Raw genomic sequence first — 16,296 nt, 5'->3', positions numbered from 1 at the left:
TTTTTTTACTTAAAAGAAGTTTAGAAAAAATATACTCACGTGCACGTCTCAGTTTCTTTTTGTTTTTTTTACTTCATTTTTTGGTTAAAGGAATTTAATGTTACATTTAATACCTACAGTATTTCTGTTTATAATAAATAAGAAATGGGCATTAATCAAAATATAATATTTATGCATATTTTACAATTGGGCAACGCCGGGCAACCTGCTAGTATATATATAATTTGAGAAGAATATCTGTCTTGGGATGAAAAATAAATTTCTTGGGCAAAACTATTTTGCACCACCTGACCTGAAATGGAACACGTATATCAAATCCATTGCCAAGGTCGTTGGAAAAATGGTAGGATCTTTCTACTGCTCCAGTAGATATCTCACTGTTGATGCAATTCTCCACCTATATAAAAGCCAGCTATGTCCAATGATGGAGTACTGTTGCCACATCTGGGCAGGAGCTTCTAGAAGCAATTTATCCTGCTGTGACAGAGTTCAAAATAGACTTCGTAGCTTAGTGGGAGATGCCCTTTTCTCTTCCCTGCAACCTCTTTTCCACAGAAGAGACATTGCGAGCCTGTCTCTGCTTTATCGTTATTTTCATGGCAAATGCTCAGCTGAGCTTTAATCTATTGTCCCCCCTCGCCAAACTTTCATGAAAAACATGTCTAGCCAAAATCTCTATCAATAATTTCCCACACTCTTTATCTGTGCCTAAACTTAAGCATAGATTCCATGAACAAAGCTTCTTTCTTAGAACTGCACGCCTGTGGAACTCTCTTCCGATTGCCTGCTTTCCAGCTGACTACAATCTGATTGTCTTCAAGTCCAACGTAAACAAGTTCTTGATGAACCGTCCCCCTAAGTAAACTAATTTACAAAATTCCCACTACTTATGTTTACTACGCTATAATTCCATTGAATAATGTATATCCATTAACCCTTATCCTCGAGTGGCTTTCGGGCCTTGATAAGTGGCGATTCCTGTGTAAAAAATATATATATATATATATATATATATATAATGTTACTAAACCTTATGTCTAGAATCCCTCTCCAAATTTTTGATCAAAATCAATTACATGATTTTGATGCTATAAAATATCTAAAATTTGAAGCTTAAGCTTAAGAAATCTTAAGATAAAATTGAAATTCAGGAAATCTTGCTTCATTGATGTCAACTGAATATTGCTCAAATTCAATGAAAATCTCAAATATTTGAATGTTCAAACGGGAACTTATATCCATATTTCGACTCGTGAAAATACTTTACAATATTCTCCAAAGAAACTGAAATTTGAGTAATCTATATATTAATATCATAGTACCTTTAACGTATGCATGTCTGTCACAGTTTCCAGATTATAACTCATTCGATCAGGAGACTCTATTTATTAAAAAGGAGGATAGAAGATGACATACTATAAACATTAAATTAATATATACATACACTAATTTAATGTTCGTAGTATGCTAGCACATTCTATCCTACTTTTTAATAAATAAATAATGAATAGAATCTTCCGATCACGCAATGTAAACAATAAAAATATATACATATATAATAAAAAAAATTATGTTGCTTTTGGGCCGTACCTGAAACTAAAGTATACCTTCTTGATCTCCTGGTTAGAATCCAAGGGTAATATTTGTTGTGTCGAAAGATGGTTTAATGATATTGTGGGGTTTCCGTTCGCGCCGGGTGTCCATACAATGGAAATATGTCACAGACTCCTATAAGGATATTGGAGATGAACCGTAATAACCAGATATATTCTGACACTAAATTAACCAGATTGCTTAGATAAATACTTTTACAGTTTTAACAAAAGGGCTACAATAATATTGTGGGGTCTCCATTCAAACTGAATGTCCACAATGCCTAGTAGTAATATATTACATATGAAAGATGCCACTGTGGAATTTCCGCAGATTCCACTAGTATTTATTAATACCTATTGTTAAAGTTTCACAAAAATCAAAGGTACATTAACTTTCACAAAAGATTTTAGTCGTCTCTGTGCTCGCTTTGCAAAAACTAAATTAAACTAAATATATCCCACATCCACATACATCGGGTTGTGGAACCCAGGCAGGGACTATTATCTTGATGTTTAGCTTCTTTGCTATTTACATTGTTAGAAATTTCGGGAACAGGAAGGCGTGTCTTATTCCGCTCTCGCGATTGTATTCAGCCAATGAGATTGCATGCACATACACATTTTGTCACGCCAGATTTTGGCGCCAATTTTAATTAAATCTCAGATTCCATGTGGTGGCGTGGAGAGAAACACCGATGGGGATTTCGCTCTCGGGTTCAATAATGAACCGAGTTCTACATAATTCTCATTCTAAGTAAAGAATGAATTGATGTGCCTGAGGCAACCTATTTCTTTGAATAATATTCTTCTTCATCATTCGGCCGAATGAATGTCCGGCCTTTTATTCCAACTGAAGCATTGGAACCTTTATCGTCATCGGGCGAATCACCCATAATGGACCTTACTTTCATTGGACCAGTCAAGAAGGAGTTTGTGCTTCATATTTGGATCTCAAGAACATTATCTTCACACCAGTGAAAAAACACCTAACACCGTATAACGGCTAACTACCCGCCATTTGGCAGAAGCTAAAGAGGTGCACCCTTTTGCAACCACGGACTCATTTACTTTCTCTTCAATAAAATATTATTTGGAATTTAAGGTGAGCCTTTCGTTGTTTTCCTTGTGTCTCTTTCATTCTGCCAAGGGCAAAAAACGTGTAAGAGAAATCTTACATCGTCTTGAACTTCTGGAATTCAAAAAAGGAGAATATGGCAGGGTGCCTAAAGAAGCTGAACATCCCGCCAACTTACATTTCCTACAGGAGCTTCGCTATGTACCTCTCAAAGAGTGAAGTGGAACAACCCTCTCTTAAAGCAATGAGGAGTCGGAAAGTGAAGTTAAAATCTGATTACTATGGCAAGGGAAGAACTCTGATCTATATTTACAACACTATGAGTGAGGGCGTACTTCGGCTAGTTTGGGGAAGTGGAGCAAGTAGATCCAGTAAATTCCAGGAGTGGAATTCACTTGGTTGTCTATCCGGTCACCATGAGGCCCATAACTTTGTTAAATCTTTACGATTTCAGCATGAAATAATGTTGTCATAAAACTTAACAATAAACATAATTATTTTTTTGTTTTAATCTCGGAATAAAATTACAATAAATGTAGTGTAAGAATGACCTATGACTTGTATCGTAAACAAATATATACTGAAAATAAATCGATGACATCTTCTATTTTCACTAAGATTTCTAATAAATAAACATGGTATGATATTTCAGAGTTAGTCGATCAAGCCATTGTTGTGTTTTGACCATAGGATTTTCTTATAAATTGTATATCATAGTTGACGATGAGTTAAGTTTCGTGTGTGACAAAAAGTTAATTCATATTGTTTGAAGAATTCGCACAACATCGAGGAACTCTTTTGGTGATTATTATTATTTTTTTTTTTAATATGCAGCTCCCCAAACAGAAGACTGGCTCCTCTCAGAGCAACAGCTCTGGCATGAGATCCACTCGCAGTAACAGTGAACCAAGTAAAAGTGATAACAAACACAGCAGCAGTAGTAGCAGCAGTAACATCAGCATGAGTGGCAGCGGCAGCAAGGACACAGGAGTGTTAAATACTGGATCTGGAATACATGGGGGCTTAAGAAAAGGCCGAGATAGTAATGGTAAGTTGATTCAAACCATTAACGTTGATTTGGGATTGGAGAAGAAAAAAAAAAAATTTTATGCATAAAATTTTTTTTTACATTTTTTAAAAATATATTTAAAAAAAAATATGTTTTAATTTAATAAAAGGTACTTGTGCAAAATTTAAACCAGATGTAACTAACTGGCCGCACGGCTTTGCTCAGAACATGACGTTAACTGCCAGCGTTTGCCGAGCATTGCTGATTAAAGTTTCTTTCTTTGAACTGCATGCCTGTGGAACTCTCTTCTGTTTGCCTGCTTTCCAGCTGACTACAATTTGATTTTCTTCAAGTCCAATGTAAACAACTTCTTAATGAACCGTCTCTCTAAGTAATCCAATTTACAAAATTTCCACTACTTATAATTACTATGCTATAATCCTATTGACTAAGATATACCCATTAACCCTTATCCTTGAGTGGCCTCTGGGCCTTCATAAGTGGTGACTCCTTTGTAAAAAAAAAAAAAAAAAAAAAATCGTAACAATGCTACTCAAGGAAAATATTGAAGAAAACATTTAAATATAATGAAATCACCAGATAAAAAAAAGAAACAAAGATGTTTTATTTTAGTGGGTTTTTTTTTTTTCTGTTAATTTTATTATATTTAAATGTTTCCTTCAGTGTATTTATTTATTTTTTTTTTTTAATAGCGTTGTTTTCTAATCAGTGAACGCCGGCGGTTGATGTCATGTGATTAGCAAAGCTGATCAGGCTTTGAGTTATGCCTGGTTCAAATTCTGCACAAGTACCTAATAAAAAAAATTTTTTTTATAGAAACAATTCAATTTTGTACAAAAATTTTTGCAAACATTAACAGGATTTTATTTCAGATTTTTCTCTTTAAAAATGTAAAAACATATTTCAGCTTTTTTTGTTTTATGATCATAAATTACTCCTTTGTTTCAGCGTAAAAATATATATAAACTCTGGAGACTTTTTACTTTTATTTTTGTTTTGCCTTTTTTATTATCTATACCAATTTTTTTTATTTAAGTGTATGATTTGAAAATTTAATTTAATTATTGCTATATTATTTAATCATATTGTTATAAAATTATAACTAATTGTAAGGAATAAAGTTTTTTTTTTATCTTTTTTATTTATGATATGATTAGATGTAAAGTTCTCATTCATTTCAAATTTCAAGGGATTTTTTTTTTCAATTATTAATAAAAGATTTAAATGGATGACTTGTTTCTGAAGAAATTGAAATGCATTGTGTAATTAATGTTTTTTAATTAGGATTTTCAAAATGTTTGCTTTATTATTTTATGTTGTTGCATTTTTTTATTCAAATAAAAACTCGATTACGAGTAAATAATAGAAATAATATGCAAGACATATAGATGTGAGAAATGCGAATACATAAGAAATGATGAAAAATTTTTTCTTTAATTCTGAATTTTTTAAAATCTGGCAATTGCTAAATGGTTGCATCATAGAACTTCATCTTTGTTAAACCAATCTTAAAACAGATTTTTTATTTTGTATATTGTTTTTTATAAATTGAAATTCTAATATATATTGGAGAAATATGCCCTAAAGTAGCTGTATGTATGTATGTATGTATGTATGTATGTATGTATGTATGTATGTATGTACAGATCGAAGATAATATTTTGTTCCGTCATGCTTGCAAAGAAGATGAGGAGTTGCAGTCAAGCAAACTAGGTTAGTTTTAAACAGTAAAGTTTATTAGAAAAAAACATTTCTTCATGTTACTCACCATGTTCGATAAGAATAATTTCCTATAATTAATAAGTTTATAAGTTTACTGTTGATGTTTGAGTGTTTATGCACAAGTCCAGTTAAAATTATATTACATGATAAAACTTAAAATTTGATGTAGAACCATTTTACTTTTTTTCTATCATTTTTTTTTTGTATGTTGCCATTTTTATTGGGGGGTATAGTTTTAGGTGTTACCTAGAATATAAAATTCATAATGATCGATTTATTAGTTTAGAAGTGAATCTTATATACATACTAGTGTTGGGACGATTAATCGGAATCTGCAAAATTTGTGCTTTTTTTTAAATTTACATGTTTAGAAATCTTATTTATCATTTTGATCGACTTAATTAAGCCCCCACACGCTTTTTTTTCTCTTGAGTAAAGTGATTAAACCTAAGAATTCTAAGTTGTTCTTCATAATTGAGATCTTTTGTTCCTTGAATAGGTACAGTCATTTTTCTTTATGTATTTAAAAAAAAAAAAAATTTCCTCATCTTTGCCACTGAAAAAAAATTTTTATATGCTAATATAAGATTTTTTATAAGAAATAGGACAGCACCATCGTTATGAAATCAAAATGTTAAAATTTGAAATTTAAGAAAGCCAAAATGATATGCGCTTTTATTTTTTTTTTCTTTAAAAGAAATATTTATTTACTTTTAAAAATATGGAGCAAGCATTCAAAGCGATTTCTTTTTGTTAATCATTTTTGTTTTTCTCTTTTGGAGATGTAAAAATCTCTCTGGGTAGTAGTCCAATGGAATGTTAACTGGACAGTTTGTAAGTTTTTTCAAGTGGTAAGGTTATAAGAAATAACATTAAAAATTAAAAAAAAAAAAAAAAAAAAATTATGCATAAGATAAAAGCAGATTCAAATCGCTTCATTCTTTCCAAAATTGTAGATATTAAAATAAATATTAACAGATAAAATGAGGAATAAGTAAATTAGTTGTCTCATTGTGTGAACTGTAGCGTTACTATCCTCTCTCTAAAAAATATATATCACTCATAAAATTATACAATTATTCACAATCTTTCACACAAATTGTCAGCCTTATTTCTACTGCTGTTCTATAAGCACTTTTGAATATGAGATGCAAAATTACACTTCTCTCTTGCTCTGATCTTGGTTGTGATAGTTCCGTCTAGTTCAAGAATTGTTGGGAAATTGTTTTGATGCATATTATCTTTGAGATACCTCAAAACGTCTAGGCAAATTCATTCATACATCCTACTGATGAGATGATCACTAAACTGCCCTCCATGTATCAGTGATTTACAATACAATGAAGACTGTTGGACATATATGACTGAAACTTGGTGGGCAAGTCAGATATATGCGGATGGCTGTATACAAGGACAAGATCAGTTCTTTGAATCATTATTTAGAAAACTTGTTCTCAAAATCCAAACAATAAAATGACCAAAATTGACAAACGGCATTTGTTTTCATAACTTTCAAAGAATACATTGAGTTAACGAATTGCTGATACAAAAAGTTTAAAAATTTTTCCTTAAGACTAAACTGAAATATTAAACTCTTATAAATAATCTAAAACTCTGCTTCTTTAACAAAACTAGATCTTGCATGTTTGGAAATAATGTTCAAAATGGAAAATTCCACACCAGCTGAGTTAAGGAATAAAAAGAAAAAAAAAAGAAAACAAGATTTTCTGTTAGAAATCAATTTAGAGTTAAGGCGACATATTAAGATATTGCGTCACAAACAATAACACATAAACGGATAACCATTTCTTTTTTTGTTTATTCATTTTTGGTCCCCGGACAAAAGGAGAGGGGACCTATAAATTCACCCTTGTCTGCTCGCACTTTTCTCAATAACTACACCTTGAAATTTCAAGTATTGTAGTCAGCTGTAAAGCAGGCAAACAGAAGACAGTTCCACAGGTGTGCAGTTCCACAGGTGTGCAGTTCTACAGGTGTGCAGTTCCACAGGTGTGTAGTTCTAAGAAAGAAGCTTTGTTCATGGAATCTACGTTTAGGTTTAGGCACAGATAAAGAGTGTGGGAAATTATTGATAGTGTTTTCAGCTAGACGAGTGTTTTTCATGAAAGCTTGGCGAGGGGGGGGGCATAGATAGAGCTCAGATGGGCACTTACCATGATACTGGCATGTGTGAGAAATTTTCTAGCCCAGTAAAGAGAGCCAACTTTCATTGCATCAGACTTTGCAATATCTTCTATGCATTTATTCCAATTCATTCTACCCTTGTGTGTTTGATGTGCCTACATCTCAAGAGTGTAGTGTCATCAACAAATATACCCATCTCGGACGCAATTCTATCAGGAAGGTAATCTATGAAAATCAGATAAAATAAAAAATCCTCCAAGTTTCAACCTCTCTGGATACACCACATCAATACGATATTATCGGGAATGATCTAAATATTTCTTTTAGCGAAGAAAGATCTGATTGCATTAAATATTTATATCCAATATTACTGTCTGAATTATTTTTTTCCGAGAAGACCTTCATACAAGACCTTATGAATGGTGTTGGATATATCAAGCGCTACTTTCTTAACTTCATCTACCTTAATGCTTGTGTGGTATATGTGTTCAGAGGTGACAATTAGGATGTCCGCTATAGAATGGAATTGCATAAATCTATACTGTTGGTCGGAAAGAAATTTAACATTTTTAAGGTGGTAAACTATTGTTGTATTGATTAACTAGTGGTGCGCGTCTTTGTTTTCGTTCAGTCATAAAATATGCTTAAATATACTTGAATTCATGCAGATTTTGTATTTATTATTACAAAGCCAATTCTATATTGTACTTGATACACTGATTTCAAAAGATCCAAAAATAGCATTACTAGAATCGAAACAAAACATTTAATGCTCCAGCCGCATTCCCTATCATTTGAGCTATCAACAGATAAGAAAGATTTTTAATGAAACCATTTCAAGCTATGAATGAATTTGCGCTAAAATAATAGAAATGTGTAGTGTTCGGACGATAATCTGGAATCAATGAAATTGGAACTTTTGGGAGTATCGAAAAAATGGCAAAAACGATTCCTTTGTTTTTTATTTGATTTTGTATAAAACAAAATCTTCCACAGCTGCTGATCATAATACAATAATACATATTTATTGGTTTCAAGTTAACACTAAAATCGATAGATCATTCACCACTAGTGTATTTTTACGTTTGAGAAAATATCTGCATATTTAACGTGTGTTTTTACGGTGATCGAAAAAAAAAAAAATAACAACTCTATAGCTAAATATTTAGAGATTTCTAAAGAATCAAAATCAAAATCAAAATCGGTAATTTAGTACCGAATCAGTAATTGTATCAGAATCAGGTAGAATATTGGAATCATCCTACATTATTATATATTTTGCAGATCAGTTCTTTAAAAAAGAAAATGTTACCAGAGCTTAATTTTCAGCTATTAATCAACCAAGATTCAGCAAGGCATTTGTTATAGAGTTAGGAGAGGACAGGGGGTCAGCTCAGCAGAGCATTTCAATAAAGGCTCCATAGCTAAAATATGATATGATTATATTCGATATCCATCCAATAATACTTCATAGGTTGATTTTTTTTTTTTGACAATACCTTTATACCAGACTTTGTCAAAGGCTTTCTCTCTCTCTCTTTTTTTTTTTCTGGGCCGTGAGAGAGAAGAGTCGTGTTTGCAACAGCTGTTTCCATTCCCCTATAACATGTGTTTGGGTTATAATGTGTGTGTGTATATATATATATATATATATATATATATATATATATATATATATATATATATATATATATATATATATATATATATATATTGTTTTTTTGAAAAACACAAACCAACTCAACGACTGAAGAAGAAAAGCTGAAGACTGGATAGTTTGGAAAAGTGTGGTATCAGGTGCGGCCGATACCATTAGATATATATATATATATATATATATATATTGGGGAAGAAAAATAAAACTCCTGAAGCATGATTTCATGCTGCCATGTTTAATAGTTTGTATAACTACTCTTATAAAAATGAGTGGTTGTAGTAAGAGTGAAAGAAACAGAGACATCATTATTCACTGGGCAACAATTTACATGTCAATATAACACTGTTTTAGACAAGACGCCGATTACAAATATTTTTTTATAGCCTAGAATCAAAGAATTGTTTTTTCTTTTTTTTAAATTAAATTTTTATTTTTTATAAAGGAGTCACCACTTATCAAGGTCCTGAAGGCCACTCAAGGATAAAGGTCGATGAGCGTACAGTAGTCAATAGAAAAATGTCATAGTAATTGTTAGTCGTGGGAATTGGGAAATTGGATTTCTTAAGGGGGCGGCTCATCATAAACTTTCAATCTTCTCATAATATTCATCATTATTCAACTGTTAATCAATCCATCTCTTTAACCTTTATCATCAAGTGTTTTTTAGTCTTGAAAATTGGTAATTTTTTTTTTTTTTTTTTTTTTTTAGTAACAAAAGCAAAAAATACATAAAGATATTAAGCATAACATTTCCCATAATTGACCGATTTCATGTAAAATAACCGAAAAAGTTTTGAACGGAATCATTTATTTACTTCATAGGGGTAGAATGCCTTCATTCCATCAGCCACGACTGGATAAAGGCCCAAAGTAATTCGCAATTGTATTTTTCAGTTGTCCACACTGAGAATTGAACCTTCAACCTTCAGGAGAATATCAGGAAAAATCAATTGTAAAAGTGATATTCTCCTGAAGGTTGAAGGGGCGCTGTCTTACAATTTGATTATTTTGAGGTAGACAACTCTCTTTTACTAAGAGATTCGTTCATTTTTTTTTTTTTTTTCATCTTTTAATATTGGACGTTAATTATGCTGTCAGTAAGTTTTTACAAGCAGTTTACGAAAACATACTTTTATGTTTTTCGTCCTTTTTTTTTGGGGTTTTTTTTTTGGAAAGGGGTATTCAATTATAGAAAGCTTCTATAGTTTTTCGCAGGTGCTTCTGCCATTTAACTGTTTTTCCGTAACGCATCGACATTAACCAGGCAGAAGGACCGTTTAATATTTCGCATAAATTCTGTTTACATTTGAGGGGGGGGGCAGTGTAGGGGAGGGGAGTGTTGTGGTGTAAGTAACACACTAACATCAATCAAGCAGAAGAACTGTTTAATATTAATATTTCTCTTAGTAAAAGAGTTGCCTCCCTTAGAACAATGACAAATTGAAAAACAGCACTGTTGACGGTTCAATTCTCAATGTGGTCACTGAAAAATACAATTACGAATTACTTTGGACCTCTATTCAGTCATGGTTGACAGAACGAGAGCATACTACCCTTGTGAAGTAAACAAAGTGTTCGGCTTAACAGAAACGTTCCAGAGTTTGATAAGATACACCTGAAGAAGCTTAGACTACTTCGATCGAAACGTTGTGAAAATGAGAACAGTAGGCCGAAGAATCGAAGTATGAACCTGAAAAGGGTTGATACGCCATAAAACAAGAAAACCAAATTCTATTGAAACTCAATTTTATGAGGTGAATAATTTTATTAATTCAGCTTTGGAGGTGGGAGGGGGGGGAGATTATGGATAAAAGAAAATAAAACATAGCATCATCACTCCCCACCTCCCTCTTTTTTCACTCCACTGCCCTCTTTTCCAGGTGACTACTAAACTCAACCGGAAAAGACAAACGTGTGCACACAAAAAAAAATCAATAAGAAGCCATAATCAATAAATTTGGCTTAGATTGGACGGTTTGGTGAATTTATAAAAAAAAAACATAACCTGAATGAAGATGTGTCTAGTTAAAACTTTCATTAAAAATCTGATAAAAATAAAAAATGGTAAAAAAATGTAAACACATTAAACCACAGTGAGGTTATTGTGAGAAAAAAAAATTCTGTGTAAGCATTAAAAAATTATTTTAATATTAGGAATCTATTTGAATTAAAATCTGTTGAGAAATACACATTTTGTATTGAGAAGTACACATTTTAAATATGTAAACATTATGTAAAGAATGACAAGTTATCCAAAAATGCCCCTCTTTTGGGCCATTTTCGATAACTTTAGTTAAATAGTTTACATATTTAAAGCATTTATTTCTCAATACAAAATGTGTATTTCTCAATAGATTTTAACTTGAATATCCCTCATGTGATAATTAACAAAAAAAAACAAAACGATTTTCTTTTTAATGCCTACACAGATTCCATTTTTTGCTCGCAATAAACTGAAATTACGATTTAATAAGTTAATATGTAGAAATTATTTGTACTAGCAAGACCTGTGAAAATTTCATAGGGAACTCATTCATATGTAATATATTGATGCTGACATTCTGTAGATGTTAAGTGTAAATGGAGACGCTCTTATATTATTGTAGCCTTTTTGTTAAAACTGCAAAAGTATTTATCTAAGTTAGCACAAATGCCCGGCAAAGCCCAGTCATAAAGTACGCTTAAATATGATATTTTATTTCTTGCAGATTTCGTATATATTATTATAGAGTTAATGTTCTATGGATTTTTATATATTATAAAATTGCAATTTAAAATATATATACACACACACACACACATATATATACATATATATCCATATGACTTGGGTGCATTAGCTTGAATCGAAACCGAAATAAAAGCTTACGAAAAAAATATGTGTGTATATGTGTATATATATAACTTAAGTTCCTTCAGCTATAATCGAAATCAGAACCCAAATTTATAAAGAATCTTTGATAAAATTATTTATAAAAAAAAATAAATGCCTTGAGTGCCATCAGTTATAATCGAAACCAAAACCAAAACTTATGAAGAATTGTTGGTAAAATTATTTATGACAAGAAATGGAAGTACATTACAATTAAACGACCCTGATGTAAGCGTAACACAGAAAATAACACACGCTATCGTATTGATATATAGATTATTCGCACTACTAATCTCATCTTAGGTGTTACATCCGCAACGTTTCAACCAATGTAACCTCTGACCTTCTTTAGATACATTTTAAAACTTTGGAATCTTTCTGTCAAACACAGAAAACCTATGCAAAATGTTGAACTGAACTCTTTATTTAATTCATGGAGGTAGATTGCTCTTATTTGTCTCGTCCGCAATTAACTAGATAGAAGTGTTAATTCACGTGTTCCTATTTACTTGCCTCCTGGCGAAGGCAAAGCTAAACACAAGGTCGGTTTTTAATGTCGAGAAAAAATCTAGCTACCTCCAAAAGGAGGGGTACTATAAATTTGACCAAATATAAGAATTTCCTCAATCTAGAAGGATTTCTCTTTCACTAATCAAGAACAGAATAAACTAAGTGTTACATCGGAACAGATACTACACTTTGTTAACAATTGTTATTCTTAGTTATTATTGCTTGTTATAAACATTGAAACTTTAATCTTCAAAAAGCTGTCACTTAAAACTGATTTTAAGCAACACTGATTATCATGCCATGTGTCTTTGAATAATTCTATTATGAATTTCGAGAGCCTAGTGTGTCTAGATGTATCATGTTACTACTCATATATATATATATATATATATATAATATAAAGCTCAATGTCTGTGTGTGTGTGTCTGGTCACGAATAGGCTCCTATATGGTTGACTATTTTAAAAAACTGATTACATATAATGATAGAAGATATATCGAGACACAGGAATGAGTATGTTTGATCTGGCAGAACAGTGGTTCATTAAAATTGTGGGGTCTGCGTTCGCATCTGGTCCACAAAGTATGGAAATAAAAAATTTAAAAATTAAAAAAAAAAATGTTTACAAGTGTTTCTGATATACATAAGAATACTTTGATAAGTATGTTTTAACTTAAATAGGGATAAAATTGTGGGGTCTGCGTTCGCGCCTGGCCTCCATGGAATGGAAATAGGCACAAATTTTAATAAAGATTTTTCATATCTATCTGTGTAAGTATACTTTGATAATTATGTTTCTGTTTGAAGAAATATGGTATAATAAAATTATGGGGTGTTCGTTTGCACCTGACCTCCATAGAATGGAAATATGTGACAAAGTTTAACAAGTTTTTTTTTAATATAGATCCACAGAATATTGTGATAAGTGTTTCAGTGTGAACAGGTATGGTATAATAAATTATGGGGTTTATCTATTTTATTTTTACTTTCATGATATTTTGCTTTGGTTTTGATACCCCCAAATTCAACCCAAATTTACAACCCTTCCTTTTCATAACCTATCATACTTTCATAAATCAGAGTCCATTTTCTGTAGGCTGTTTTTGAACCCAGTCAACGATGGGTACTTTTGCTAGTATATATATATATATATATATATAGGTGAATGAATGACAAAAGTCTATATTCCAAAGTTCATGATGTTGACCATCTTACAATTTACTCCTTTAATTCCGTTGATATTTACAATTCTTGACAATGTTTCATAGCACAAAATCAATCATTTAATTATTATATCCGTCAGTGAATCTATTTTGTCCTTAAGTCATAGATTCACTGATTGATATAATAATCGTGATTGATTTTGTACTATGAAACAGATACTGTCAAGAATTATAAGTGGCAATTGAATTAAAGAAATACATTGTAAGATGGTCAACATCATGAACTTTGGAATATAACTTTTGTCATTCATTCACCTATATTGCTCTGTAATTACATGGAGCTTCTTAAATAAGGATTGGTATTATAAGGAAATAAAGTATATTTCCACAGAAATGTGTGTGTGTGTAGATGGGTTGTTTAGTTTTCTCGTACTGCAAGAACTTAAGTCAGAAAGTGGGATTCAGAGGTCAGCTCTCCCAAGGAGGGGCACACTGACTTGCAAAAAGTGCTCAGACAGCCTCGTCGGAATTCCCTGGTGAAGGCGCGTTAGGCGATTAGCAATAAACTACACCCTTCTCAAAAAGAGAAAGCAAAGCCTGAGAAGGTAGACCTCCTAGAACTGCACAGGACTAAACTCTCATTGCAAAATCAACAAGGACCGGATCATTACAGGAATGGTTTAATCTCTGTTGATTTTGGGGGCCGAGGATCCCTCTTGCAATAATAGTATTTATTTGAATTGAAAAAGAAAAATATTTATTAACAAATGAAATAATTGTTTTTTTTTTTTTATTTCCTTTCTTTTTCCATATAGCTAGTCTTTAGATAGTTTAGGTATGCTTCTGTCTAGTCCTAGGAGGTCCATCCTTCTGGGCTTTAGATACTTATGTATTTTTGGTACTACGAGAAATACAAACTTTCATGAGCGTTTCTAGCCAGATAATGGAAAGAAATATATGTTTGCAGAAAGAAAACTCAAACCTTTCTCTGAGAAAGGGTTAATTTATTGTTAAGGGATGCCTCCTGTGGAATGCTGATGGGGAAACTAAGGTATTTTTTGTAAGCCAGAGTGCACTTAACCTAGTGTGCTTGCTTCTCTAGATCACGCCTTATCTTATGTCTAACATCCTGTAAAAAAGATGAATATGCTCTTTTATGTGTATGGGCATGATTCACTCCTAAACTAATTAACTGATCATAAGGAATTTTAGAACACAGCTGCTAATTATTAGGATCAGTGAATCTCTTGATAGTGGCTTCATTTCTAGAGCAATTGCTCTTGATATATCAAAGGTTTTGATAAGGTATGCCATAAAGGTCTACTTCACAAGATCTCCAGCTACGAAATAGCTGATATGTCCTCTCAATTATTAAATCATTTCTCTCTGATAGGTTTATAAGAGTATAGTACTTGATGAGCAAAAATCAGAAGCTCATAGTATCAACACTGGTTTCCCTCAGGGTTCCATCTTGGGCCCAACTCTCTTCCTAATCTTCGTCAATGATCTCCTAAATCACATTCTTAGATCATTCATAGACATTTATGCAGACAACACTACCATCTACGGTAACACTTCAAAGTCCAGTAATGACTAAGGTTTTTCTGATTCTCTCTCTTCTGATCTTGAGCATGTGATGCAATGGGGAAAGAGGTTGCTAGTTAATTTTAATGCATCTAAAACCAAGTTCCCCTTTTCCACCATCATCACTCTGACCCTCATCTGGCCCCAATTGAAATTAATGGCTCTCGTCTTGGGGAAACTCTTTGGCAAGCTTCTGGGCTTGACCTTCATTCCTGATCTGAAATGGAGCACATACACCAAATCCGTTGCCAAGGTCACCAGAAAAATAGTTGTATCATTCAACTGCTCCAGTAGATATGTCACTGCTGATGCAGTCCTCTATCTGTATAAGAACCAAATACATCCTAGGATGGAGTACTGTTGCCACATCTGAGCAGTTCGGAGCACCCTTGGAAACCTGTTGGATGATGCCCTTTTCTCTTCCCTGCGACCTTTCCCACAGAAGAGACGTTGGTGGCATGTCTTTGCTCTGTCTTTATATTCATGACAAGTGCTCATCTGAGCTTCAATCTATAGTTCCTCTCCCCTTTGTCAAACTTTAACAAAAATACTGGTCTAGCTACAACCACTATCAACAATCTCTCGCCTCCTGTATTTGTGCCTTAATCTAAATGTGGATTCCATGAACTAAGCTTCTTTCCTAGAACTGCCTGCTTGTGGAATTCTGTTCCCTTGGCCTGCTTTTCAGCTGACTACAACATAGTCATCTTCAAATCCAATGTGAATAAGTTTCTGTTGAGCTTTCACCTTAAATAATCAAATTATGACAAAATCGCACAACTAATGATTACTACCGTACACGCATTAACTCTTATTCTTAAGTGACTTTCGGGCCTTGATAAATGGTAAACCCCTTGTAAAAAAAAAAAAAAAAAAAAAAAAAAAAAAAAATGAAGGGTTTTAAAGGTTGAAAAACTTCCAAGTTCATATATATATATATATA

General features: G+C 32.3%; 1 protein-coding gene across 24 annotated transcripts in view; it reads left to right on the top strand.

Annotated features, from left to right (window-relative positions):
• The window catches only part of LOC145296919 (SH3 domain-containing kinase-binding protein 1-like), a 452,874-nt gene that overhangs the window by 332,772 nt on the left and 103,806 nt on the right, over nt 1–16,296 (top strand). For all 24 annotated transcript variants that reach the window (XM_080143107.1, XM_080143091.1, XM_080143089.1 and 21 more), the window contains one exon: nt 3,505–3,718. In XM_080143107.1, coding sequence (XP_079999233.1) covers nt 3,505–3,718 — 214 coding nt within the window. The remainder of the gene's footprint in view (nt 1–3,504; nt 3,719–16,296) is intronic.

Source organism: Euprymna scolopes, chromosome 17 (assembly GCF_053919585.1).
Source record: "Euprymna scolopes isolate OS-2025 chromosome 17, ASM5391958v1, whole genome shotgun sequence".
In the NCBI taxonomy this organism is placed as follows: domain Eukaryota; kingdom Metazoa; phylum Mollusca; class Cephalopoda; order Sepiida; family Sepiolidae; genus Euprymna; species Euprymna scolopes.
This window is presented reverse-complemented; position numbering and strand designations above follow the sequence as displayed.